The sequence below is a fragment of the Hippopotamus amphibius genome, chromosome 2 (genome assembly GCF_030028045.1).
Source record: "Hippopotamus amphibius kiboko isolate mHipAmp2 chromosome 2, mHipAmp2.hap2, whole genome shotgun sequence".
In the NCBI taxonomy this organism is placed as follows: Eukaryota; Metazoa; Chordata; class Mammalia; order Artiodactyla; family Hippopotamidae; genus Hippopotamus; species Hippopotamus amphibius.
Window position 1 is genome coordinate 147446564 of NC_080187.1, and position 24787 is coordinate 147471350.

General features: G+C 54.3%; 2 protein-coding genes across 3 annotated transcripts in view; one reads left to right on the forward strand and one right to left on the reverse strand.

The window, feature by feature from the left end:
• Nucleotides 1-2359: 2359 nt before the first annotated feature.
• Nucleotides 2360-17570, forward strand: HAPLN3 (hyaluronan and proteoglycan link protein 3). Of its 2 annotated transcripts, none has more exons than XM_057722437.1 (5): nt 2360-2447; nt 11043-11224; nt 12642-13010; nt 15367-15669; nt 16584-17570. In XM_057722437.1, exons 2-5 carry the CDS (start codon nt 11101-11103, stop codon nt 16868-16870), a joined length of 1083 nt encoding a protein of 360 aa, XP_057578420.1. In that variant the 5' UTR covers nt 2360-2447; nt 11043-11100; the 3' UTR covers nt 16871-17570. The 2 variants fall into 2 exon arrangements, with proteins under 2 accessions (XP_057578420.1, XP_057578421.1); XM_057722438.1 differs by having other exon boundaries at nt 2402-2462.
• Nucleotides 17571-19936: 2366 nt separating this feature from the next.
• ACAN (aggrecan) overlaps nt 19937-24787 on the reverse strand; it is a 35053-nt gene continuing 30202 nt past the window's right edge. The window contains exons 15-19 of the mRNA XM_057722525.1: nt 23003-23161; nt 22488-22570; nt 21452-21596; nt 20449-20631; nt 19937-20076 (exon numbers count right to left, since the gene is read on the reverse strand). Coding sequence (XP_057578508.1) covers nt 20000-20076; nt 20449-20631; nt 21452-21596; nt 22488-22570; nt 23003-23161 — 647 coding nt within the window. The 3' untranslated portion in view covers nt 19937-19999. The remainder of the gene's footprint in view (nt 20077-20448; nt 20632-21451; nt 21597-22487; nt 22571-23002; nt 23162-24787) is intronic.

Consider the following 24787-nt stretch of genomic DNA (forward strand, 5'->3'; position numbering starts at 1 on the left):
TGGAACTTCATCAGGGAAATTTGTCTGAAAGTGGCTCCTCCCTGAGCGCTCCCATTGCCGGAGCTTCTTGGCTGGGCAGGGACAGAATAAAAAGCCCACGCTGTGTTCTCTGAATGAACTGGGCGTGTGGGACGCTGTACTCCTGGGGGTCCCTTGGCCCACTCCTTCCTGTTTCAGAGCTCTCCTCCGTGGAGCTGCATGGGTTGGATATGAAGTCAGTCTTTCTGGGGGGGTTGCTGGCTTTAGGACTCCCTCCTGGGAACATTTCCTACCATCAAACCTGTTCAGGCTCTCCTGGCGGCTAGCAGACAGTGGGAGAAGCATCCCGCCCTCGCCCCGCATCTCTGCCTCTGCTCTAGGATAGTTCTGCATCCCCAGATAACTAACTGCAGCTTGAGCCTTGCTAGAACCCAGGAGTCCCACTTGCAGAAGGGGAAACTGAGCTTCACTCCAGTCTGTCAACTTGTCCCTCTTTGTGGCATTGAGTATTTCCTGCCAGCCAGTCTCATTGGCTGGCTGGCCAGGTGGGCTGATGGGCAGTAGTCACAAGTGGCCCAGGAGACCCACGGTGACTCTGGAGTTGCCGAAGCCACCTCTCAGTCCCTTCTTTGGCTCATCTTTGTAGCCTTGGATGTGTTGGTCACAGCCTTCGGAAGTCCCCCTCCTGGGACTCTGGACTGGGGTCCCCTCCCTCCTGACCCCTTCCATCCTTGGCTCCTCTCCCTGGGGAGCCCTCTCCGCTTCCACAGCGTTCACCATCACCTCCACAAATTTACTTTTGTATTCCTGACCGCAGTCCCGAGAGCCAGCTCTGAGAGTCTACCTGCTGACCAGCCCTGCCACTGGCTGGGATGTTAAACTTGCTTCGGTGTTCCAAAACTGACCTTCTCTGCTGTCCATCCCTCTCCCTACACGTGGGGCTGACAACACGGGGGCCTGTTGACCCACCTCTTCCAGGAGTCTAGACTTCTTTCCATTCCTGGTTTAAATATAGTGGAGTGATTAGGAGCGCAAGAACTCAAGTTGAAGAACCTGGGTTCAAATCCTGGCTCTGAGTGACCTTGGGCAATGTACTTAAACCTCTCTGGGCCTCAATTCCCTATCTGTAAGATGGAAACAATAGGACCGACTATGGCCTTGAGACTGATGGAGAGAATGTACATAAACCCTGATGTAAAGCCTGGCCCATCAGAGGCCTGAAAAACTTTGGCCATTGTTGTCAGAAGAGCTTGCAATCTCCTAATTGGAACTCATGTCCTATTTATTTATCCCTCCAATCCATCTTACACCCAGTGCTCAGACTGGTCTCTGTTCCTTATGGAGGAGCTTTCATTGGCTCCCTTTTGCCCGTGGCATTCACTGTGGGTACATTTTAGCCTCATCCATCACAGGTCTTTGTGCTCTGATTTGTTCCTGGCTGTGCATGTGTAAAACACACACACACACACACACACACTGTCAAGTTGTGTTTAGGAAGAGCCTCTGGGTTCAGTGACCATTTGGCCAAGGCTGAAGGACCTCCTTAAGGCTTTGCTGCTGAGGAAATGAAGGGACTGTCCAGGCTAGGTCTCCTGTTGGCCTGGAGGGGAAAGAAAACACCCTGTCCAAACAGAGGCATTCCAGGAGGTGGCTGCCTGATGGCTCTGATGATAGATGTCAGGATTTGAAGTTAGGGTCCCGCCTGTTGGAGGACCAGTCAGAAGCCTGACTGCCCCTGTGGGCTGCTGGGAGTACCTCCTCCCTCCAGGGCGACTCATTCAAGCCCCACCTACTAGGGCCAGCATCACTGAGCCTGACCATGAGTGAAAGAGTCGGCCTGGAGATTTCCTGAGGGTCAAATTCAGGGGCAGGAAGGATGTCAGCGCCCTCTTGCCTTCTCCGGGGGGGGGGGGGGGGGGGGGGAGGGGAAAGGCGGGCATACAGGACGCTCACCCCTCCCTCTCCCAAAGGGTCGGGGGTAGGTGGTGGGTGGGGGGAGGATGGGGGAGCGGGAGGAGGAGGTGGGGCGGCAGCCATAGCCCACCTGCAGTGTGGAGAGGGGCTCCTCCTGCTTAGTCCCATTGCTTTTGGTAAACCAGAACGTTCTAATGAGACCCTCCCTCTACAAACGCCCCTCTTCCATCCTCCCTCACTGCCTTCCCCCAGATGTGACAGCCTCAACTGGACTCTCCCTTCACAGCGCGGGCCAACAGCTCCGAGGGCTGGGGGTGGTCTCCAGCCGAGTCTGGAGACAGCCCAAGCCTGTAGCACGTCCTCCCTTTGGGCCCAGCCCAGGGGAGGGAAAGGGGCGTGTGTTCCTTTAAGGGGCTGGCCCGGCGGGAGCGCGGGGGCTTGTCTGCCGCCGCTTCCTTTCTGGCCATTCGAGATCCTCAAATACCCTGTTTCCTCGCACCCGGTCAACCCGCAAGCCAGGAGCGCTCGAGCCGTCTAGGAGCCGCCTGGGGACGGTAGGTGGCTCAGAGGTGGCCGGGCTCCTGGGCCCCGCTGTGGGCCGGCTCCTCCCTTCCCGCTGTGGGTCTCCGGCAGGCCCCACGCCTCCCGGGGCAGGGTTAGGGAACCGGCCGGAGGAGGGAGCTGGGCACCGTGGGGCCGGGGCGGAGCTGGGCGGTGCTCGGCGCCCGTGGGTTGGAGGCAGCGCGGGGCGCGGGCTGACTGCGTGGGACCCTTGCGCATAGATCCTCGTCCGCGAGGAGGCAAACCCCGAGGGAAACCCGCGGCCTCCGACACCACTGCCCGGGTCTCCTCTTTCCCACCGGGAGCCACCGGGTCCCTTCCCCTCTCATCCTGCCGCGGTCCTGCAGCCTCCAGCACCGCGCGCCAGGCGCTGGGCTCTGCCCCGGGACGTCTGTCGGATGCCCCCTGGGGGCCGCGGGAGCCCTGGGAAGGGCTGGGAGCCACTGGTGAGGCAGCGGGCAGGCGGACCTGCGCTTCTTGGCCTCTGCCGGCCTGCTTTGGCCATCCCAGGGCGAACGCAATGGATGCCCGTCGCTTTCAGGCCTGGATTCACCGGGGTTTCCATCTTAAGGACAGCAGAGGGGCAGGGAGGGCGGAGGGTAGAGCCCTGGGTGGGAGATGGGATCGCTCAGGGAGGAATTTAGGGCTCATCAGCAGCCAGGAAGGAAAGAGCGCTGGGCACTTTGACCCAGCTCTGTCATCAACTCGCTGGGTGGCCTCCAAGCAGCCTGTGACCTGGTCTGGACCGTGGCGTCCAGCGCTGACCTCCAGAGTGCCTTTGCCCTCTGGAGCAGGGGGAGGTGATTGAAAGGCGCCCTGCCCCTTTTTCTCGGCCTTGCATGGGCCAGCGGGCTGGGAATGCTGGTAGGAAACACCCCCAGCTTCCACTTTCCGGGAACGGCAGGTTTCAAAGGCTCATGTAAGCCTTGCCCAAACAGGGGGCACCGAAGTCACATTCCTGTCGGAGAGCCGGGCTGGTGGAGACCTGGGGGGCAATGCTGCCCTCTGCTGGTGTTGGGGAGACGTGTACTCCCCAGTTGCGTAGTCGGGGTAGTTGGGTGGAGCTACATCTTCCTTCCAAGTCAGGGTTCAGATTATTCCCCCCTGTGGAGGGGTCCCGAGGTAAGTGGTGCTGGGAAAAGCAAGGGATGGGCCATCAGGAGACCTGAATTTTCTCTAACCTGTTTCCCAGAGATAAAACCTTGGGTCTTCACCTCCCTTGGCCTCCGTCTCCCCAACAGTGGCTGCTTTGTCTTCTAGGCAATGAGAGAGGAGAGCAATCCACTGAAATGGTGTGAGGCTCGCTTTGTACAGTGTTAACAGCATTAATCACAGCTAATATTTTTCGAGTGCTTTCTCCCACCAGGCAGTATTGTAAGTGCTCAGTGGACATTCTCTGCCTTAATCTTCACAAAAATGTTTTCTAATTGGTGTTGTTGTGACTACCACTCTACAGATGAGGAAACTGAGGCTCCATGACTTGCCCAGTGACAGACTGTTAGTAAGTGGGTGGAACCAGAACTGATTCCAGGTTCTGATTCTAGAATCTGATTCTAGAGCCTGAAGCCTGTCACTATGTCTTCTGCCAATACATACTAGCTACTATTTGTTGAGCACCTGCTGTGTGTCAGGGGCTGGACAAAATTCACCTTATGTAATTCTCACCATGGACCTATAGGGAGGTGTTTCTATTATTATTATTAATTTTTTACAGGTGAGGAAGTGGAGGCCCAGAGAGGTTGAGTAACTTGCCCAAGGTCACACAGCAGGATGCAGGTGTGTCCAGCTCTAAAACTGGGCCCAGGCCTGCATGCCCAGGTCTGGGTGCCCCAAATCAGCTGGAGCCACTCACTGCCAAGGTGACTGGGCTGGACTTGAACATGGGCCTTCCAGCTGGTGGCATCTCTGTGGTGGTCCCGAGGGGCCAGTGATTTATGGATAGCCAGCCTCAGGGAGCAGAGGCTGTGTATCGCTCCCCTTAGTGGTTGTGGTTGGGGATGGGCCCGGTGCAGGGCAGCAACTAGGCAGCAGTTGCCACCCCTCATTCACACCCAGGACTCTGTTCTGTGTTTTAGCCTTGACATTCAGGGTGGTCCTTTTCCTCAGCACCTGAGCCTCTTTGTTAGTATTCTCCGGAGACAAGGAAACTTCTGTTCAGATGAGTCAAATGACTTTCCCAGGGTCACCCAGCCAGCAGGTGGCAGAGCCTGGATCCAAACTTGGTGATTCCAACTGGAAACATCAGGCTTTGTGCGCTACACTCCTAAGGAGGGTTGTAGCTCCTGGGCATAGGCTGATCTTTTCTTCAGACTCATTTTGTTTTTCCTGGTGTCCCCCCCCGCCCCCCCCCCCCTCTAAGGTTGCCTGACTGCTGGGTTGGCATCCCAGACAGATGTTAACCAGATCGCAGCTCTCCATTTGCAGCTGTGTTAATATGCCAGTGAGTAAACTAAGGTGAGTGCTTAGACCAGAGAGGGGCTGGAAGTGATGCAGAGAACTAGGGCTGTTTGTAGCTGGAAGGGAAGAGCCAGGATGAAGACATGCACTTGACTGAGGTAGGAAGATAGCCAGAAGAATCCTTTTAGAATGTAAATCAGATTCATGACACTCCTTTGTGGAAAACTCTTCTGTAACTTTCCTTCAGGGCCACGGCTTGGGGCCTGTGACGGCCACTTGGACCTCATTTCCTGCCACCCTCCCTCTCTGTCTCTGTGCTCCAGCCCTACTGGCCTTTAAGCTGTTCCTGCCACAGGCCTTTGCACCTGCTGTTCCCTCTTCCTGCAAAGCTTTTCCCTGGGATTTTCAAAGCTCATGCCTTCACTGCCCGTTCCCGTCTCAGGTCTTCCCCATCCATCCTGTCGACAGGAGCCCCCCAACCCCCTGCTTCATCCTCTTTGAGCACGTGCTGCACGTTCATTCACATCACATTATCCCCCATCGTGCTTATTGTCCGTCTCCCTCACTAGAGTGTAAACCCTACAAGGGTCGCTGGTTTGTAATCCCAGTGTAATCCTAGAATCATGCCTGGCACATGGTAAATGCATGATAAATATTTGTTGAGTGAATGAGGTGAAGTCCCAGCTCCTTCGTCTATTATCTGGGTAACCTTAGCCAAGCAACCTAGCATTGCTGAACCTCAGTTTCCTGGTCTGTACAATGGGGATAATAATTCTGAGACCCATAGGCAATGACGTTCCTCAAAGTGTATTGACACATAGAGGACGGTCCTGAAATATAACAGGTGGTTACGGGGACTGTCTAAAAAGAGTTCAGTAGAGTCCTGCCTCTACCGCCTCCAGGCCGAGTTACCTTTCGGCAGTTGCCTCATGCCTTTGGTGCCTCTGTTCACTTGTGGATTAACTGGGGAGAATGAAATTCTTGCTGATCAGGGTGGGGGTGGGAAGCTCTTGGGAGGACTGAGGGAGCTGTTGGATGTGGGAACCCTTTAAAAGCCGGGGAGAAAGTGTGGTTCCTAGGCTTGAGGTTGTGTGTGCCGGGGTCTCTGAAGCTGGGAAGGGGTGCCTCGGAGACTTAGGTTCTGCGATTCTGGAGGGCAGAACTTGCTGGAGGACACCAGAAGGTGCTATGGTCTGTTCTGTCTCAGCCCATTTTTCTGAACTGTGAATTACCTCATCCATGATTGATAAGAACGCTGGGAGAAAAACATCAGTATAACATGGAATCGCAAAACAAACAGACAAACAAACAAACAAAAACATGGAATCGCATTGGTCTGGTGGTGATTTTTTTTCCAGCTTGCTAAGGTATTGGAGTGAATGAAACAAGAATTCTCACAATTAAAGAGTAAGCCTTAGCAATGTATGAATTCCTTAACATAACTGCTGCCAGTTCTGCAGAAAGTGCCTTTCTTTAATACAGATGTCCCTCGCTATCCAAATGCTTGCTATTCGATGTCCAACACTCAGGAACCAAATAGATTTGAATAACACAGCATGTCTCCCTATCCAGATTCCCCAAGCTCTCAATATCCAAACTCTTGCCGTCCCAATTCAAGGATACAATAAATTTGGTGAGGGAGGAATGCCTGTACGGCTGGTTTAGGTGCTTAACAGAACTTAGCATAAAGTTTTCTGATAAAAGTAACCAGCTGAAGAAGTTGGGAAGACATTTCCTCTGTGTTAAAAAAAAAACAACCCTCACCCCACCCCGCCCAAAACACCAAACCATTGAAGAAGATGACTTCACCCTGCGTCAGATTTTTTATTTTGGTAAATCTAGTGTCTATTGGAATCCAACGCCCCCAGGGACCTACATCTTGAAGGAAGAGGCACTTGCCCCAGAGGTAGGGGAAGGCTGCAGAGGGCTGATTGACGAGACGTGGGTGCCAGTGTCAGTGGAGGGTTAACGGTACTGGTGTTTTGTTTTTTTTTTAAATTAGGATTGCTCTTGTTTTTGTTAGTGCTCTGGTTACAAAGTTATGTTTTGAGTAGTTGGCCCCAAACGTATTGTTCCCCTAACCTTATTATTTTTTATTGCATGATTTTGCAAAAATACACATTTTTTTTCCCCAGGCAGACAAATATCACTTTGTGGCAGAAATGCCTGCATTTGCTCATCCTGAGGAGGTTGTTTCTCACTGGGGAGCATCTGTACCAGATGTGCTGCTGGAAAGAGGCTGGAAACATTGCAGGCGGAGGCTAGGGAGCCCCTCTGCTCCAGGAGGCTCTGGGCGTCACCCAGGGACAGGGCGAACCCCGGGACATCCAGCTCAGTGTCAACAAACCTCTCCATCCTCATTTCACTTCTCTCTGCTTTCTAAATGTGGAACCCCAAGGAAGGGAAAGGAAACTAACTCCTACGAGGGCCTGCTTTGTGCTGGGCACTAGGCTATGTGCTTTATACACGTCACTTTCCCAAGTTTGATATCGTGGTTCCAGGCTTTGGAGGAGAGGGTTCAAATCCTGGCTTTCCTACTTCCTAACTGGATGATCTTGGGCAGATTACTTAATCTTTCTGTGCCTTGATTTTCCTGTCTGTAAAATGGGGATACCAATAGGTCCCACCTCTAGAGGTTGTGCTGAGGATTAAATGAGATAGTAAGTGCTCATTAAACTCAGCTCTTAATATTTTTATGCCAATCATAGCAATCCAGTGGGAGTGAGTTATTTCTTCAGCCAAGTGTGGCTAAGCTACGTTCATGAAGAGACTCAAATGTGGTGGCTTAAATACAATAGGACTTTGTTTTTCTCTCATAACACATTATAGGTGGTGGTGGGGGGGAGTCCAGGGCTCATGGGGTGGCTCTGCCATTCATCCCATGGTTTCCATCTCTGAGTCTAAGGTGGCCACTCTGGCTGCCAACAGGTTGGGGGAAAAATACCAAGGAAAAGTATTCCAGGTTGTTTTAAGTGTAAGACCTGCTTGTTTGGCATGTGTTATTTCTTCTCACTCCCATTGGCCAGTATGGAGTCACATGGCCTCTCCTAGCTGCAAGGGAGGCTGGAAATACAGATGCCTGGTCACACATTTATCTAGAACTCTCTCACTATGGGAGAAAAGTAGAACATATTAGTGAAAAATATACCATGGTGAGTTTTGTGATCATTTCACAAATGAGAAATCCTGCCTAGAATCACACAGCTATTAAGTAGTGGATATGGGAATTGAACTCAGAGCTTCCTGCTCCAAACTTCTTTTTTTTTCACATTTCCAAATTCTTTTTTTTTTTTTTTTTTACTACTTACACAGCATACATATAACAGAAAAAAGCATTATCGAGGGTCCAAACTTCTGTATTAGGTTGTTTATGCTTAAGCTGCCCAGATCCAAGTCACCAGGAGGCTTTGTGGGTATCACCTGGGGATTCCTCTTGGACAAGAAGCGAGGCTCACCATGTCTTCCTGTTGTGCACAGCACAGAGGGCAAGTCTGGGCCTTGGGCTCTCTGCCAAGAGGGCTAAGGGAACAGTGGATTCTACCTCTCAACTGCCTTCGCATCTTTTCCTTCCTTTTCAGCAAGAGCTCCTAACTGTTCTGGAAACAAGAATATTTCCTCCACAATCACACCACCCTTATAAGCCAATGCTTTTCTTTTTTCCTTTTCCTGCCTCCCTTCCTCTCCCTTTCTCTCTTTTTGCTCTTCCCTCCCCGTCTGGTTCCTGTTCACAGGCATTCTTAGGGCCACACACTTACAATCATAGCAGAGTGGCAAGTCTATGTTCTGCCTTGTCAAGTCTAAATTATACCCTAAGCACTTTCCACGTTGCTGCATGAAAATCATAGTCATACTACAAATGCCTGCTGTCAACTCTGGTCTTTCTGCCCCACTTTTCGCTCAGCCTCTGGAGAGATATTCCAAGATGTAGGTCTGATCCTGTGGCTCCCCTGCTTAAAGCCAATTCCTGGCACCCCAGGGCTTTGGGGACAAAGGACAGGCTACTGGGTCTGACAAACAAGGGCATCTAGACTCTGGTCCTGCTGACCCCTCTCCCCTATATCAGCCAGAGCCTTGGCAGGAAGCAGAATTCACCCTAGATGTTTCCAATAACGAGACTTTAATGATGTGATGACATTTAGACAGGAGGGTAAAAGCAACAAACTTGGGCGTTGGGGCACAGACAAGCAGGGGCAGTCACTGCCCCCCCGGCCTCGAGGGGAAAGGGGAGGAAAGAGTGTTACAGAGCCATGGGAGCGGTGCTGGGGAGAGGAGCCGCTGCGGAGCTGTGAGCATGAGGGGACACGGGTACTGCAGAGACGCAACCTCTCTCCCTGCCGCCCATCTCCTGTGTGTGCCTCCTGTTGGTTGGCTGAACCTAGCTGGGAGCCAGAGGGTGCGGGACCTGGGAGAGGCGACACACGGGCGTCAGTGCAGGGCGGAGAAGAGCAGAGATGGACCAGGGAGCGTTGGAGGGGCACAAATGGACATCTGGCAGCACACTCCAGCCCCCCATGCGCTCCCTGGCCTCTGCGCCTTTGCACTTGCTGCGCCCCCTGCTGGACAAACCCTGCTGTCCTTTCCCACCTGCTTACCTCCTGTGTCTTCAGTCTAGTTTTCTGTACCTAATCTTTGTACTCACCATGCGACATCTGCTGCCTGTGATTCTGCCCCCTCCCTGGACTGAGCTCCTCCAAGGTGTGACTGGCCTTTTAATCATTGGGAGTACTCAGTAAGTGGCGATGAGCCTGGCAGGGATGAGGGGGAGGTGAGTGAGGCACTAGCCCCATGTGCAAATTTAAGTGAGGGGAGTGTGTGCGCAAAAAAGCTCAATAATCAAGATATAATATTTTGGGACTCCCCTGGTGGTCCAGTGGTAAAGAATCTGCCTGCCAATGCAGGGGACATGGGTTTGATCCCTGGTCAGGGAACTAAGATCCTACATGCTGCAGGGCAACTAAGCCTGCCCGCCACAACTACTGAGCTTGTGCGCCTCAACGAGAGAGCGCGAGTGCTCGCAAACTACAGAGCCCACGTGCCTTGGAGCCCATGTGCCACAACTAGAGAGAGAAAACCTGTGCGCCACAACTAGAGAGGAGCCTGCACACTACAATGAAGAGTCCATGAGCCACAACTAGAGGGACGCCTGTGCATGGCAATGAAGACCCAACACAGCCAATACATACACACATAAATAAATAAATGAAAATAAGTAAATAAAATAAATAAATATTAAAAAAGCTATAATATTTTGATGCAATACACACACAAAAAATCAACAAACTACAGCCCATGGGCCAGCTCCCTATTTTATTTGAGTATCCACTGGAACTGAAGTCGCCTCCAGAAGTATTCTAGCATGGAATTAATTTTTTTTTTTTTTTACCTCGACCCAGGATGAGAAATAATTTCACACTGTGACCCCCACCTCATCCCCAAAGATGTTTCTGGACTGAAACAAAAGCTTTTAGTGCAGGACTCATCTTCACTAACCATGAATGCAGCCTGATATTCTCTAGTCTAGTCTAGTCTAGTCCCTTCGATGTCATTAAAATTGCTGCTCACAGCCTTTCCAGTTCAGTCCTGCAGTTTGAAAAATGGTGATGGCGTCATATCGTCCTGCTTAATTTTTTCCATAGTCTTTTCCTTTCTTTTTTTTTTTCTGGCTACGCTGGGTCTTCGTTGCTGCAGGCGGGCTTTCTCTAGTTGTGGCGAGCAGGGGCTACTCTTTGTTGCGGTGCACAGGCTTCTTGTTGTGGTGGCTTCTCTTGCTGTGGAGCACAGGCTCTAGGTGCACGGGCTTTAGAGCTCAGGCTCAGTAGTTGTGGCGCATGGGCTTAGTTGCTCCGTGACCAGGGTTAGAACTCATGTCCCCTGCATCGGCAGGCGGATTCTTAACCACTGCGCCACCAGGGAAGCCCCTCCATGGTCTTTTCGCTGCCTCCTAACTCGTGCTTAGGATTTCTTGGCTTGCTTGTTACCCATCTTGCCTGCAGAGTGCAGTCCCCCTGAGAGCAGGGATCTCGTCTAGCTCATCACTGATATCTCCCCAGCCCCGGGAATGGTGCCTGGCATACAGAAGATGCTCTATAATTTCCTACTGACTGAGTGAATGAGTGGGTGCTGGAACCCAGGGGTCCCCAGCCTCCCTCCGCAGGGCTGCTCTCACTGGCTTGTGTTTCTCCTCTTCCCAGTTTGCCCTGGGCCCCAACCTTGCCCAGGACATCCTGGCGCGGTCACACGCATGACACCATGGGGCTGCCACTCCTGGTCCTGCTGCTCCTGCCATGCTGCGTCTCTGGCCTGCCCTTCTACAATGGCTTCTACTACTCCAACAGTCCCAACGGCTGGAACCTGGGCAACGGCCGTGGCGAAGGTGGGTGGCCTCCTGGGCCGGCTCAGCCAGGTGATGAAGACCTCTGCGGGCCCCTGCTGGGATGTGCAGGTTCCAGGTTGGGATGGGGGCCAGGGTATGAAGCCAGCAGTCCCTCTCCCATCTTGGGCCCGTGCAGTGGTCCAGCCTTATTTCTAAGATGAGCGGAAGAGGGGGCTCTGTTACTCCATGTTTGCTGGCCCCTCAGATGTGGAGCCAAATACACTGTAGGACAATCATTTTTGCTTTTTATACTTTCCCCCAAATCCTGCCAATTTTTCAAGATTCCGCTTAAATGTGACCTCCCCAGGTCTCCCCAGTGGAAAGTGCTTTGGGGTTTGGAAGATGTGAGTCTGAATCTCAATTCTGCCACTTACTAGCTATGTGGCTTTAGGCAGGTGACTTTTTATCAGTGGTTTTACACACCTACTATGTGTCAGGCATGCTTCTAGGTGCCTTACATATGTTATCTTGTATGATCCTCACAGAAGCCCTGACACAGGCAAGGCCTCATTAGGTATAGTTCTTTTTCAGCACGAGTTCCTCTGCAGGGAGCCTCCCTGTCTATCTTCTGCTTACCCCCGAGGCTACCTCCTGCCCCCACCCTGTGTACCTCCAAGATCTCAAGTCCAGACCCAAGGTCATGAGACCATGAGGCCCCTATAGGGGGACTCAAGTTAGAGATGGGCCAGCCCCAAGTTACAGATGGGCCACTCGGCAGGTGGGATCTTAGTTCCCCTACGAGGGATCGAACTTGCGCCCCCTGCAGTGGAAGCGTGGGGTCTTAACCACTGAACCACCAGGGAAGTCCACCAGCCCGCTTCTTATGCCTCACAAAGCTAGTGACTTAAGACACCAGCCGTGTATTTTCCTCATGGTTCCATGGGTTAGCATTTTGGGCTGGGCTCCATCTCTTCAGTCTCGGCTGTGCTTACTTAGTTGATCACACCTGCGGTTGGCAGGCAGGTCTGCTGGTGGCTGGTTGGTCTAGGTTGGCCTCGGCTGGGATGGCTTGTCTCTGCTGTCTGCATGTTCTCACCCAGCAGGCGAGCCCAGGCTTGTTCTGATGGTGGTTGGTAAGGTTCCGAGAGAAAGAGTGGCCTCCGCAGGGCCTCCTGGAGCCTTGGCTCCGAACAAGATCCATGGAGCAGTCACTTCTGCCGCATTCATTTGGTCAAAGCAAATGGCAGGGCCAGCAAGCGTTCCGGGGCGAGGGGTCGTAGAGTCACCTCTTGATGGAAGAAGAGGTAAAGTCACGTTGCAGTGCGTGTGAATCCAGGGAGGGGTGCAGCATTGCAGCCATTCTTGCAATCTAGAACTCCTGAGCCTGGCAGGAGCTGGGGGTGACGGTGGGGTGGCCTTTGCAGGGGTACATAGGTGCCACAGCAGGTCCCCATGTGCGACCCACCTCTCCCCCCAGGCATCTTCAATGGAGTGAAGCTGGTGGTAGAGACGCCTGAGGAGACCCTGTTCTCCTACCGAGGGGCCAACGTGACCCTGCCCTGCCGCTACCACTACGAGCCGGCCCTGGTCTCTCTGCGGCCCGTGCGCATCAAATGGTGGAAGCTGTCGGAGAATGGGGCCCCAGAGCAGGATGTGCTGGTGGCCATCGGGCTGAGGCACCGCACCTTTGGAGACTACCAAGGCCGGGTGCACCTGCGGCGGGAGAGGGAGAATGAAGTGTCGCTGGAGATCAGGGACCTGCGGCTGGAGGACTATGGGCGCTACCGCTGCGAGGTCATTGATGGGCTGGAGGATGAGAGTGGCCTGGTGGAGCTGGAGCTGCGGGGTGAGACCCCAGTGGGGGCTGGGTCCTGGGGCTGCAGGAAGAGGGCCCTGAGAGAGCATCTAGACCTCTGTGCTTTCGGCATGTAAACATTTAATCCTCAGAACAACTCAATGAAGAAACCACTCTTATTCTCACCGCCATCGTACAGCTGAGAAAACCAAGGCACAGAGAGGTCAAGTCACTTACCTGAGGTCACACAGCTCATAAATGGCAGAGTAGGGGTTTGACTCCAGGCAGTCAGCCTCCAGAATCCACTATACTCTACTCCTTGCTCATGTCCTGTTCAGAGAGAGGGAGACAGGAGATTGTCACACAGCTGATGGAGACAGAGCTGAGATTCAAGCAGGGTTGGCAGGAAACACAAGCAAATGAGGCAGCCCAGGGTGAGTGACAGGGAGTGGTGGGGACTGGGGCACGCCCCTGAGCCCCCGGCCCATCTGAAAGGAGCTGCCCTATTCAGACCCAGCCAGTGATGCCACATCAGAGGCAGGCCCAGTGCAGCCAGATTTTCTCATTTGACAAGAGAAGCTTATATTTTTATGGGAATCTCTGGATTTTTATTTTAAAAATCTAAATAAAAAAAAAGAAAAAAGCAAACCAGTGGTGTGCATACCAGCCAAACTCCACAAACTAGATCTTCTGTGTGGGCCCCTGTTGTGATCTCTACATGACTCCAACCTTCTCTGTCCCTAGGATGGGGCCATGTGTCCTCCAGGGAGGCAGCTGTGGCACCCTGAGTCAGTGCCTTACCCCCAGAGCTCCAGTCCCCTCACATGTAAAATGAAGAATAAGGGTAGTTCCTCCTTTACCTCCTTCGAGGAGATGAGGCTAAAACGTGAGTCAAGGGCTTATCAATTAGCGGCAGACCTTTGCCATCAGCAGCCACCTCCCCAGTCCATCCCAGTGGCTTAGACGGTGGCCCAGAGGGGCCATGATGTTGGGGTGGTGGGGGATGGGAGGGAGCCTGTGAGAGCCATTTGTCTGGGGACCACAGGAGCACCCTAGAGGAAGAGGGAGCCCTCACCCTGTTCCTGGGACTGGAAGGGCTGGGAATTTGGGACGGAACCAGGCATGAAATAACCCCCTTGCAAACACACGTGGAGGTTGTGCGCTGATTGTTGAGGCCCGTGGGCCTCTCTGCCCTCTCAACCTGGCTCTGCCCAGGTGCCTGGCTTCCTACCCCAGGTGAGATTGGGGGTGTGGGGCCCAGACGTTCCCAGGCCCTTGGCCACAGGAAGGAGATTCCAAGGACTCCAGGTCCTGCTTCTAAACAATGCCAGTCCCAGGCACTAGGGACACCCCTTCCCCTTAAGGTTTCATCTGACTTGGTAGAGACGGAATCTTGGGTGTTTAAAAAATTTTTATTACAGTAGAATTTCAAACATCAGTGGTGACTTTTGAGGGAGCCTGTGGCACCTACCAGACCCTGGCACCAGAAAGGGAGGACCACCCTGACCTTGAGCCTCCTTTATTAAGACCTTTTACCATCGCACCTCTTCCCCTGAAAATTGTCTGTCACACATGGGAAGATTCTTACATTCTCCTAAGAAGCTTCCACACTCAGGTTAGTGTTAATGTAGGTGATCAGGTCTGTTACTGAGAGGGAGAGCCAGGACCCAGTGTAGCACTGTGCCCTATAGATGGCAGCACCTCCTCACTGGTGTCTGAGCTCGGGCTGCTGTGAGGAAATACCACAGCGTTCCTGGCTTATAAACAACAGTGATTCCTTTTTCACAGTTCTGGAGCATGGAAGTCCCAGATCAGAGTGCCAGCATGGCCAAGTGAGGGCCCTCTGCTAGATTGCAGACTTCTCTTTGTGTCCTCACATGGTGGAAGGGGCCGAGATGGGGGCAGTCTCTGGGGTCTCTCTTTAAGGGCACTAACCCCATTCATGAGGGCTCCACCCTCATGACCTAATCACCCCCAAAGGCCCCATCTCCTAATACCATCACACTGGGCATTAGGATTTAAATATCTGATTTTGGGGGAACACGTTGAGGCCATCGCACTGGGGTTTTTGCAGCAGCCCTGTGAATGAGGCATTAGTCCTATTCCGTAGCTGGGGATATTAGTTAGCTGATTAATTCATTACCTTGACAAGCTAATAGTTTCCTGAATACCACTGTGTGTCAGCCTAACTCTCGGAGGGAGGTGTACAGCAGATATAGGCTCTGCCTCGGATTTGGACAGTGGACAGGAGATGACAGGTTTGCAGAGCTTGTGTGTGTGTGTGTGTGTGTGTGTGTGTGTGTGTGTGTGTGTGTGTGTGTAGGGAAGCATCTGTCCCAGTGGATTTGGGTCTCCAATCAGCTGGGCCCTGCCCACCCATTCAAGCTGCTTTTTCCTCCCTCCCCAGGTGTGGTCTTCCCTTACCAGCATCCCCAAGGGCGCTACCAGTTCAGCTTCCATGAGGCCCAGCGGGCCTGCGAGGAACAGGACGCGGTAGTGGCCTCCTTCGAGCAGCTGTTCCGGGCCTGGGAGGAGGGCCTGGACTGGTGCAATGCAGGCTGGCTGCAGGACGCCTCGGTGCAGTACCCCATCACGCAGGCCCGGCGCACCTGCGGTGGCCTGGGCCTGGCACCTGGCGTGCGCAACTACGGCCCGCGCCACCGCCGCCTGCACCGCTATGACGTGTTCTGCTTTGCTGCTGCCCTCAGGGGTGAGTGGAATGGCCGAGCACAGACCTGTGGGTGGGAGGGCAGTGTCTGGGGAGCTTGTGGGCCTCTCTGCCCCCGCTGCTGGCACCACCACCTGGAGATCTAGAGTACCCGCACATATTGAAGCCATGTCCAGCTGAGTTTTTCTTTTTTTCATTTTTTTAAAAGTCTCCTGGTGTTCGTTAGCGATGCTCTTTATTTAATTAATTAATTTATTTTGGCTGTGCCTTGTGGCATGCAGGATCTTAGTTCCCCGACCAGGGATCGAATCAGGAACCCCTGCATTGGAAGCACAGAGTCTTGAACACTGGACTACCAGGGAAGTCCCCCAGCTGAGTTTTGAGTGCTTTGCTGCTGCTGCTTCACACTGATCATTGGTTTAGTCATTCGTCAAACATTTCCTGAGTGCCTACTATGTGCTGGGGCCAAGACTAGGCTCTGGTCCTCGTAGACAAATAAAACGGTCCTCAAAAGCAGCTCATTTCATGAGAAGCTAATGAATAAAAACAAATTGGTTCAGTGCCATATCCCAAGCACTTAGAAAAGTGCCTGGCACATAGTAGGTGCTCAGTAAATGGCTGAGTGGTTGAGAGACTCTGACTGGTCCAGCAGAGGGGGGTGCAATTAGGGCAGGAGCACATATATGTGCTAGGGTGGAGCACATCTCTGAGTGGAAGAACCCCAGCCCCATGGCAGGTGGGATGGCACTCTCAGAGGGAGGATGAGGACTGGGAAGTTACCCCCTAACAGTCTCCGCTGCAGATGCTCTCAGCCTGGCGGCTCCCTAGGCTCAGATAGCTGTTGGGTCTTTGGGGGCTTGTTGGTGGGGTCTGGATGGGCTGGCATTGCTTCAGGGCCTGCTGTTCTCTTTGGCTGCCGCCTCCATTTCCCAGCCCTCTTGCCCCACATCCCACAGGGCAGGTGTACTACCTGGAGCACCCTGAGAAGCTGACACTGGCAGAGGCGAAGGAGGCCTGCCAGGAGGACGGCGCCCAGATCGCCAAGGTGGGCCAGCTCTTTGCTGCTTGGAAGTTCCGTGGCCTGGACCGCTGCGACGCTGGCTGGCTGGCAGATGGCAGTGCCCGCTACCCTGTGGCTCACCCACGTCCCAACTGTGGGTCCCTGGAGCCTGGGGTCCGAAGCTTCGGCTTCCCAGACCCACACAGCCGCAAGTATGGTGTCTATTGCTACTGGCCGCGCTAGCGCCCGTGCCCCAGCTTGGTACCCACATCTGCCCCCTCCCCTCGCGGGCTGTATTTATTGAGTAGTTCATTTTCCCTTGCAGGCTGGGGCAAGTTTCATTTTTTCTTATACTTTTCAACTTAAAAATTTTTTTTAAATACTGTTTTTTTTTTGTAAATCCCATAGATCCCAAATCTTCCCTTTACTCAGGTAGACACCCCAAGGCTCTCCTCCTCTAGGAATCCTCCTGCCTCCCTCCTCCGGGAAGTTTGTGGTTCATGGGGTCATGAGGGCTCTCTGCTATCGCTTAGTTCAGCCTCTCTCCCTGGCCTGGGGAGGCTGGTGCCCAGAGCTGGCAGTGGCACGAGATGCCATGGCATGGTGGCTGTGACCCTCCCTCCATCTCAGCTTGTGGGGGGGAGGGGGCATCCAGGCTCTGGAGCTGGGCTTTGGGCCTTGCAGCCTCCTGCCCGCTCGTACTTCTTTGGGAAGCAGCTGGCCCGCATCAGTGTGGCGGAGGAGCTAGGGCTGGAAGTGGGTCCCTGGGCTTTTGTGTGACATCCCAGGGAAGAGAGTAATTTTCCTCCTCATTTTTTTCTTCTCTCTTGGTTCCAAAGAGTCTGTATTTTATTCTCATTTTTCCCTGTTTGGGGAGTGGCCCTCAGGTGTGTGTACTTTCTTTGGACAATAAATGGTGCTGTGACCCCTTCCTCCGTTCCGAGCCCCCTCTCTGTCTCATTCTTTATCTTATTCAGTCTTAGGGCCCAGCTCTCTGCCCAGTGGGCATGGGGAACAGTTCTGTTGTAGACTTCAAAGGTCAGCTGGGTCTCTCCATGGGGGTGGGCGGGGAACGCCATGGCTGCCTTGGTTTGGCCTTGCCTGCCCTGGGGACACCCTGCCTTGGGGGCTGGTGTAGCAGCCAGAGGCCCCAGTTCACTTTCCCACCATGCCACTCCCGGCTGTGTGTCTGCACAGACCCAGCACACGCGTGGGACATACCTCTTGGGAGACCAGAGGAGGCTGTGCCCGCAGAGGATCTTGGGGACCAGCCCTCTCTGTGCCTCACCCTCTGTCCCCACCCCCACGCCAGCCTCAGGAAACCAGACCTTTAGCCTCTGCACAGGCACAGCTCTGTCACCTGCAATCAGTTACTCACTCTATCCCTCCCGTAGCCCAGTGCTTCTCAAAGTGTGGCCGGCAGCAGCCGCTTCACTGGGAATGTGTTTGACATGCAAATTTCTGGACCCCACCCCAGTCTCGCTGAGTCAGAAACTCTGGAGTGGGGCCCAGCACAAGCCCTCTTGATTCTGATGCAGGCTCAAGGTTGAAAACCATGGACATAGTTTGTGTTCCCAATGTATCAGTTAATTAATCAGTACCTTGCATAATTATTGAGTTCCTACCATGTGACCATCGCTGCGTCCTCTACTTTTGTCCACTGATCCTTTCCAGAGCGGTAGGTCGCACAAAATATTCACCAACACAAAAATATTCACCAACAACTACTTAACCACACACGCACACACCCAAAGAGGTACTACAGACTCACACTGCACATGCTAACCAACACCCCAGACACCTTCACAAACAGAATCAAGGCCTGTTGAGCAAGTGTGATGAGAGGGTGGCGCCGACCTGGCCTTCTAAGGAGGAGGCTGGCCGAGGGTCACTGCCTGGCACGCACACTCCAGCTCGACTCAAGGTCTGCTGGAGGAAATCCATAAACAATCGAAATCGTTTTCGTTTATATCCTACAGCCCACTTAAGGGCAAGATGCCCAGACCTTTGTGCTAGCAGCTAGCTAACCATTTGACAAAAATGTATAAGCAAGATGCACTGTTCCCAGGCTGTCTGCAATTTCTTTCTTCCCTCTCGTAAATTCTGATTTTACTCCTGTTCTTGGACTCACTCTACCAATCGACGACTCCTATGTGAGCAAACAGTGTAAATCAAAGGACCAAACTCTGGATAGTGGCCAGATGTTTCACTTGAGTTGTTCTTTGACAGTGTGACAACTGGCAGATCCATACACAGCACCTGTTGGCTGTCACCACACACACATAACACACACACACACACACACACACACACACACACAGATACAGAATCCATCATGCACACAGGTACCCTTGTAAAAATAAAGCACCACAAGTGTGACTGCCCCAGGCTTTCTGATCAGACAGGATTTGCACGAATTCGGGGTCATTTGATCAGTGTGCCCCCACTGCCCCCATTCCTAACAGCCCCTTCAGTAGACCCTGGACCATGGTTGCCTTCTCTTTAAATTAAAAAAAGAAGGGAGAAGAAAAGAAATAGATCTCTTCCAATGTCTTTATTATCATTATAATTATCATAATCTTTAGTTTTCAAAAATATAAATAGGTGCACGGAACCCTGGTGCCTGCACGGTCCCGGGGGTGGGGGAGGGAGGGGGGAGGGGTGGATGGCACTCCCACCGGGAAGGAAGTGCCCCCCACCCAGCCCTGCCGAGATGGACACCTGCTAGGGTGGCAGACCCGGGTGTGAGGACTCTGGAAGAGGGACCCTCAGAGGGAACGCGACCCCCACGCTTCGGAAGATCCCTCGATGGCTCTCTCCTCACCCACGGCCAGAAGCCACGCCCTCTCCCCCAGGCTCCTCCCCCACACAGATGGCGCAGCCCTCCGACTCCATCTCGTCCAATACATTCAGCTGCGGTTCCACGTTCTTCATGCCCTCGGGCCTCTGCCCTTTCCTCCCTCCTCCCTAGCTCTCCCTGGAGGTGAAAGAACCAACGATTGCACTGCTCTTGGATAAAGTCAGGAAACAAAAAATAATCTTCTTTATTTAACTTAACCCCTCCCCTTCTCCCCCTGTCCCTGCGCTGGTCCCTGGAAAGGCACAACGGGAGATTGAAGAAATGTCTCTAAACTCAGTCCACGGGTTACAATACGTTTGCTTTGCTTTGGCATTTGGGGGGAAAATTAGATGCAGTTTTGGCGATCTGGGGGGGTGGATGGCTGCATACACAATGTGGGATTTATTTTTTTCCTTCTTTAATGGAATTCCTTATATGACAGAAAGCGACAAGGAGAGGACACCATCCCTGTGGGATGTCAGCCTGGCAAGGCTTCTGGGCTCAGCGTCCTGGGCACGTCCTGGAAGCTCCTCTCAGTGGGCTGTGCTGGGGCGGCTCCTCCGCGGGGGCCGCGAGCTCCGCTTCTGTAGTCTGCGCTTGTAGGTGGTGGCTGGGGTGAAAGGGAGATGGGAAAGTCTGGGTGAACCCTGGGAAGAAAGCAGGTGAGCCCAGCCTCTCCCCATCCTGCCCCTTCTCTGCCTGCTCCGTTCCCTGCAGAAACCATGGGCTCATGAAGGCAGCCTGAGGCTTTACCCGCTTCTTGGTTTTGATTTTTCTTGGAACCACCTTGGGCTAAGGGGGCTTCGGACTGGTGCTGAAAAGAAAAGCGGGCCACCCGCTTTCACCTTCGCCCTCTCAGTGCAAGTGAGCCCTCCCTAGGTGCAGCGCACATCTGTGATTGAGCCCACGGATGGTGCAGACAGCGGGGGACAGGGAGGAGGACATGTTGGCAGGATCTAACGCTGTGTGGGGTGATGCTCACGGTCTGTGCAGGTGATCCGAGGCTCCTCCCAGTGCCCGCTGGGCTGGCACCGGATGGTGGGCACATGGCGCTGGACAAAGCCCTCAGTGCACTGGTACCGCACCAGGGCATTGATCTCGTACCGGTCCTTCTTCTGCCCAAAGATCCTGGCATGTTCCACCACAGGGGGCTCTCCGCAGGCCACTGAGGGGCAAACACCCTTCAGAAAGAGCTCTTGGAGGGTCTCCCGTGATGCCCCGTACTGGTGATGAGACAGCCTGGCCCCCTCTGGCTGTGATGAGACGGCTCAGAGCCCAAGGATGGGGCACGGAGCCTGGGCACCCAGCCGTGAGCCCTGACTGCTGGGGGAGGGGCGCTTTCAGGCCTCACTAAGAATCTGGAAACTACTGGTTCTAACATCTGGCTTCCTCGATGATTTAGAGCAGCAGGAAGGGAATAAAAGGGAGAAAGCTGGAGAAAGAGGGCGAGAGCTGGGCAGACTGTGATTTCTTTATGAAAACAGTGGTGCCAGGGAAAGTGGGAGCTAAAGGAGGCCTGGGGGACAGGGGAGGGGAAGCAGGCCAGGAGCAGGAACAGGTGCGGAGTGTTCTACCAGCACCTTGGTGTCCACAGACTTAAAGCCGAGGGGCAAAGCCTGACACCTCCGACTCTGCGGCTGATGGACTTGGGAGCCCCAGAGAGGGAGGCTCCCAACCTACGTGTGATCGTGGGTGATCTTCTGTGCTGATATCCAAGGCACTGTACGTGTGGGGGGGGGGGGGTCTGTCCTCTAGCCTGTGACCTTCGCCCTCTCCCTGTCCCTAGTGGGCTGGCCCTTTCCACCAGCTCTGGGATGCTGGCGTTGGGAGAGGCCCTTGCCCCCCAGGTCAGCTCCAACCCGCTTGCTGGGCAGGTGAGGGGACCTCGGCAGCCGGGAGTCCAGGGGACGCGCCCCAGGTCACGCAGCAGGAGCCTGGAGCCTTGCATCTCTCCACGCTGCTTCCGCCTCCCAGGCCCTGCTTACCTGTGCCCTTTTTGCACGTGAAGGGCAGCTGGTAATTGCAGGGAACGTCATTCCATTCGCCCTTCTCATGCCAGATCATCACCACACAGTCCTCGCCAGTGGCAAAGAAGTTGTCAGGCTGGTTGGGGCGCCAGTTCTCAAATTGCTGTGGGTGGGAGTGGGGAAGGGGTGAGGACAGGGCAGGAGCAGTACCGCCTGGCCTGACCCCTGCTTCCCCTGCCCCTGCAAGCCCCTTCCTGGCAGTGGCGCAAAGAGGGCCGGGGGTCTGGTCAGGGTTGTCCCAGGGGCACGGAACCCACAGGCCCTCCAAAGAACTGGTCACACTGCCTGGCTCTGGTCCTTGTCGGGAACTCAGAACCCCCAGGATTCACAGTCCCTGTTAATGAGGGACTGTAACTTTACGAAAGCAGCGGTGCAGGGGAAAGTGGGAACGAAGCCCCACTCTCATCCTCCGTAGGGGCCAACGGGGCCGGTCACCCAGGCTGCCTGCCTTGCTTGGGCAGGACTGGGAGGGAGAGATATGGCTCCCGAGTGCAGACTCTGCCTCTAGCCGGACTCCAGAACAAATGAGTCCCCTGTCCTCGGACGTGACGGCTCCCCTCCCCCACGACCTGTTCACGTTCAGCTCTTCCAGGGAGCCTTCCGAGGTCCTTTGCTGACCTCCATCATTGACTATGTGTACTGTTCAGCTGGCATCCGTGCTGCTTTCTGTCAGTCTGTCTGTCTCCTTGAGTAGACTCGAGTCCTCTGCGGGCAGAGAACCTCTGCAGCTCCCATGTTCCCTCTCGGTGGTCTGTCTTCACTCATTCGTTACCGTCCTCATTCCCCCTCCCTTCCCCTCAGGCCGTTATTCAGTTGTCCAGCCCTGGGTTGGTCTCTAAAGGCGAGATGAATGAGACAGTCTCTGACCTCAGGGCTCCCGTCCCGCAGCTGCTCAGTGAATGTCTGCATGTGATTTGCATGTGTCTCTCTCCGGGGGTCTTTATTCATCTCCTCTGGGCCGCCAACTATCCCGGGTGCCCCCACCAGAACTCACCAGGGAGTGTCCGTCTGACCAGCGGAAGTCCCCTTCGATGGTCTTGTCATTCAGGCCGATCCACTGGTAGTCCTGAGCGTTGTCTGGAGAGAGGACGTGGGCATTGGGCTCCCTGAAGGTGTCTGAGAAACTCGAGCTCATAGAGACAGAGGGGACGGAGGGGTGGCAGGAGCTGCGCGGGCTCCTAGGAGCATGACACCTGCCTCCGGGGTTCTGATAAGGGTCTTAGCACGTGCAGGTTTGGAGTGCATTTGGACCATGTCCCGAGCTGACACGGACTGGTGACAGCCTCGGGGTTGGTCTGGGGCTGACTCTGAAGGACAGTGGGCCTGCGGGGGCTGCTCTGGGTGCAGCCAGAGCCATTGGCCCCTCAGGCTACGGAAATGCTCTTCCCTCCCTCCCTGCCCCGACCCCTGCAGCCTCACTGGGCCCAAGTCTGCTCACTGCTGGCAAGGGAGGCCCTTTGCCTGTGTGACCATCCTCCTCTCGGGCCCCTGAGGCCCCACCGCACTCACTGTTGACAAACTCCTGCTCCTCGGGGGTGACGATGCTGCTCAGGTGTGACTGCTGCTTCCGGCACTGGCTCTCGGCATCCACCCAGGTCGCCCGGTCGGGGAAGTGGCGGTAACAGTGGCCCTGGAATTTGGTCCAGCCCTTCTCACACAGCTTCTGGTCTGCAACACAGGACAGCGGCTTGAGAAGAGGGCCTGGAGGCTGACTGGGGGTGGCGGCTGCTGCCAGTGTCAGGGCAGAGATTCCTGCGTTCATCACCTTGCTTCTGTGTCATACCGCCACAAGAAGGGAGAGGCCCTACTGGATGGAGGCTCAAGTTGGAAGCCAAGAGGCCTGGTCCTGCCCTTCCTCCCCCAGGAGCCTCTGGGAAGTGCCAGGGACCCTTTCTTTTCCTGATACCGCCTCCCACCTCCAAAGCTTTTCTCCTGTTGAGGCCTGCTCTGCAGGGCTGGCAGAGCTCAGCAGGCCAGGTAAAAAGAGGTGGGAAGGTAGGAGGTGTTGCGGCTTAAGGGAAAACACGGCTCAGAGGCTCTGAGGGGCTCCAGGGAGAGTGGGAGCTGCGGGGAAGTGTGTGAAGGAGGTGGCAACAGCAGCAGGCAGTGCTGGGGGCATGAAATGGAAACTTGGGTGGGGACGGAGGAGCAGAAATAAGTCTACTCTGAGTTTAAAGAAGACATAGAGCTCTAAGTCTATCGATCAGAGCTGGCTCTAGCAGAGCACACGATACTGGCTTGGGGTCCACGACCCAGGGACCCCTGGCTTTTCAATTTATTTCTTGGTGGCAGATGAGACGAGGGGAGGGATTTCTCTCCTCCTAAACCTATATTGGTAATGGGTTCTGAGTTCAGGACAAGGGACTGATGTGGAGCTCTTGGAGCAGCCCAGAGGGACAGACGGAGGCAGGGGTGTGCTGCAGGTGTCTCCTTCGGGCTTGGAAAAGCCATTAGGAGTGTGTCTTCCCATCTTGGCCTTTAAATTAATTAATTAATTTAATTTAATTTATTTATTGCCACTCCATGCAGCATGCAGGATCTTAGTTCCCTGACCAGGGATCGAACCCATGCCCCCTGCATTGGAAGCATGCAGTCCTAACCACTGGACTGCCAGGGAAGTCCCCCAACTCGGCCTTTAGTGACATTATATCGATAGCTTTAACTGGCCCTCATGGGAGTGTTATACCCCAGAAATTGGCAAATGCTGCAAATCAGGGATCCTCCTTCCTCTTTGAGAGCCAGTTGTTAAATATTTGCCAGCACAGCACAGGACAGAGGGAATTCCAAGACCCTCTCTTCCTTCTTCCCCTGGTGCCTCACAGGTGAAGGGTTGTCCTTAGGGCCCCGGGGCTGAGTGTAGGGCCATGAACCCCTCAGGCTGTATGGCAGCCTGCCTGGTCTGTCTGTTCCAGGAAGAAAGGACCAGTACCTGAAGGGAAGGATGCTTAGGCTGAAGGGGTGGATGCTTGGCAGGGTTGGAAGACAGACACTTGTGTGGAGCAGAGAGAGAGAGAGAAGAGTTTGAGGCCAGCGGCCTTTGAAGAAAGAGGAAGAGCAGCAGGAAAGCTTAGGAGAGTGCTGCTGGTCCCCTGCTGCCCATGCCTTCCCCAAGGGTTTGGGAAGAAAGGCAGAGAGGCTTTAGAGGCAGCTCAGCACCTGAGGAGGCCAGACACGTATCATCTCTCATCCCAGGGCTGATTGTAGGGCCAATTCTTAGACCCCCTCCGTGCCTCAGGGCTGAGCTGGGGGGGCAAAGCTGGTGGGAGTAGCTGCGCTGGGAGGGGCCAGGGCCAT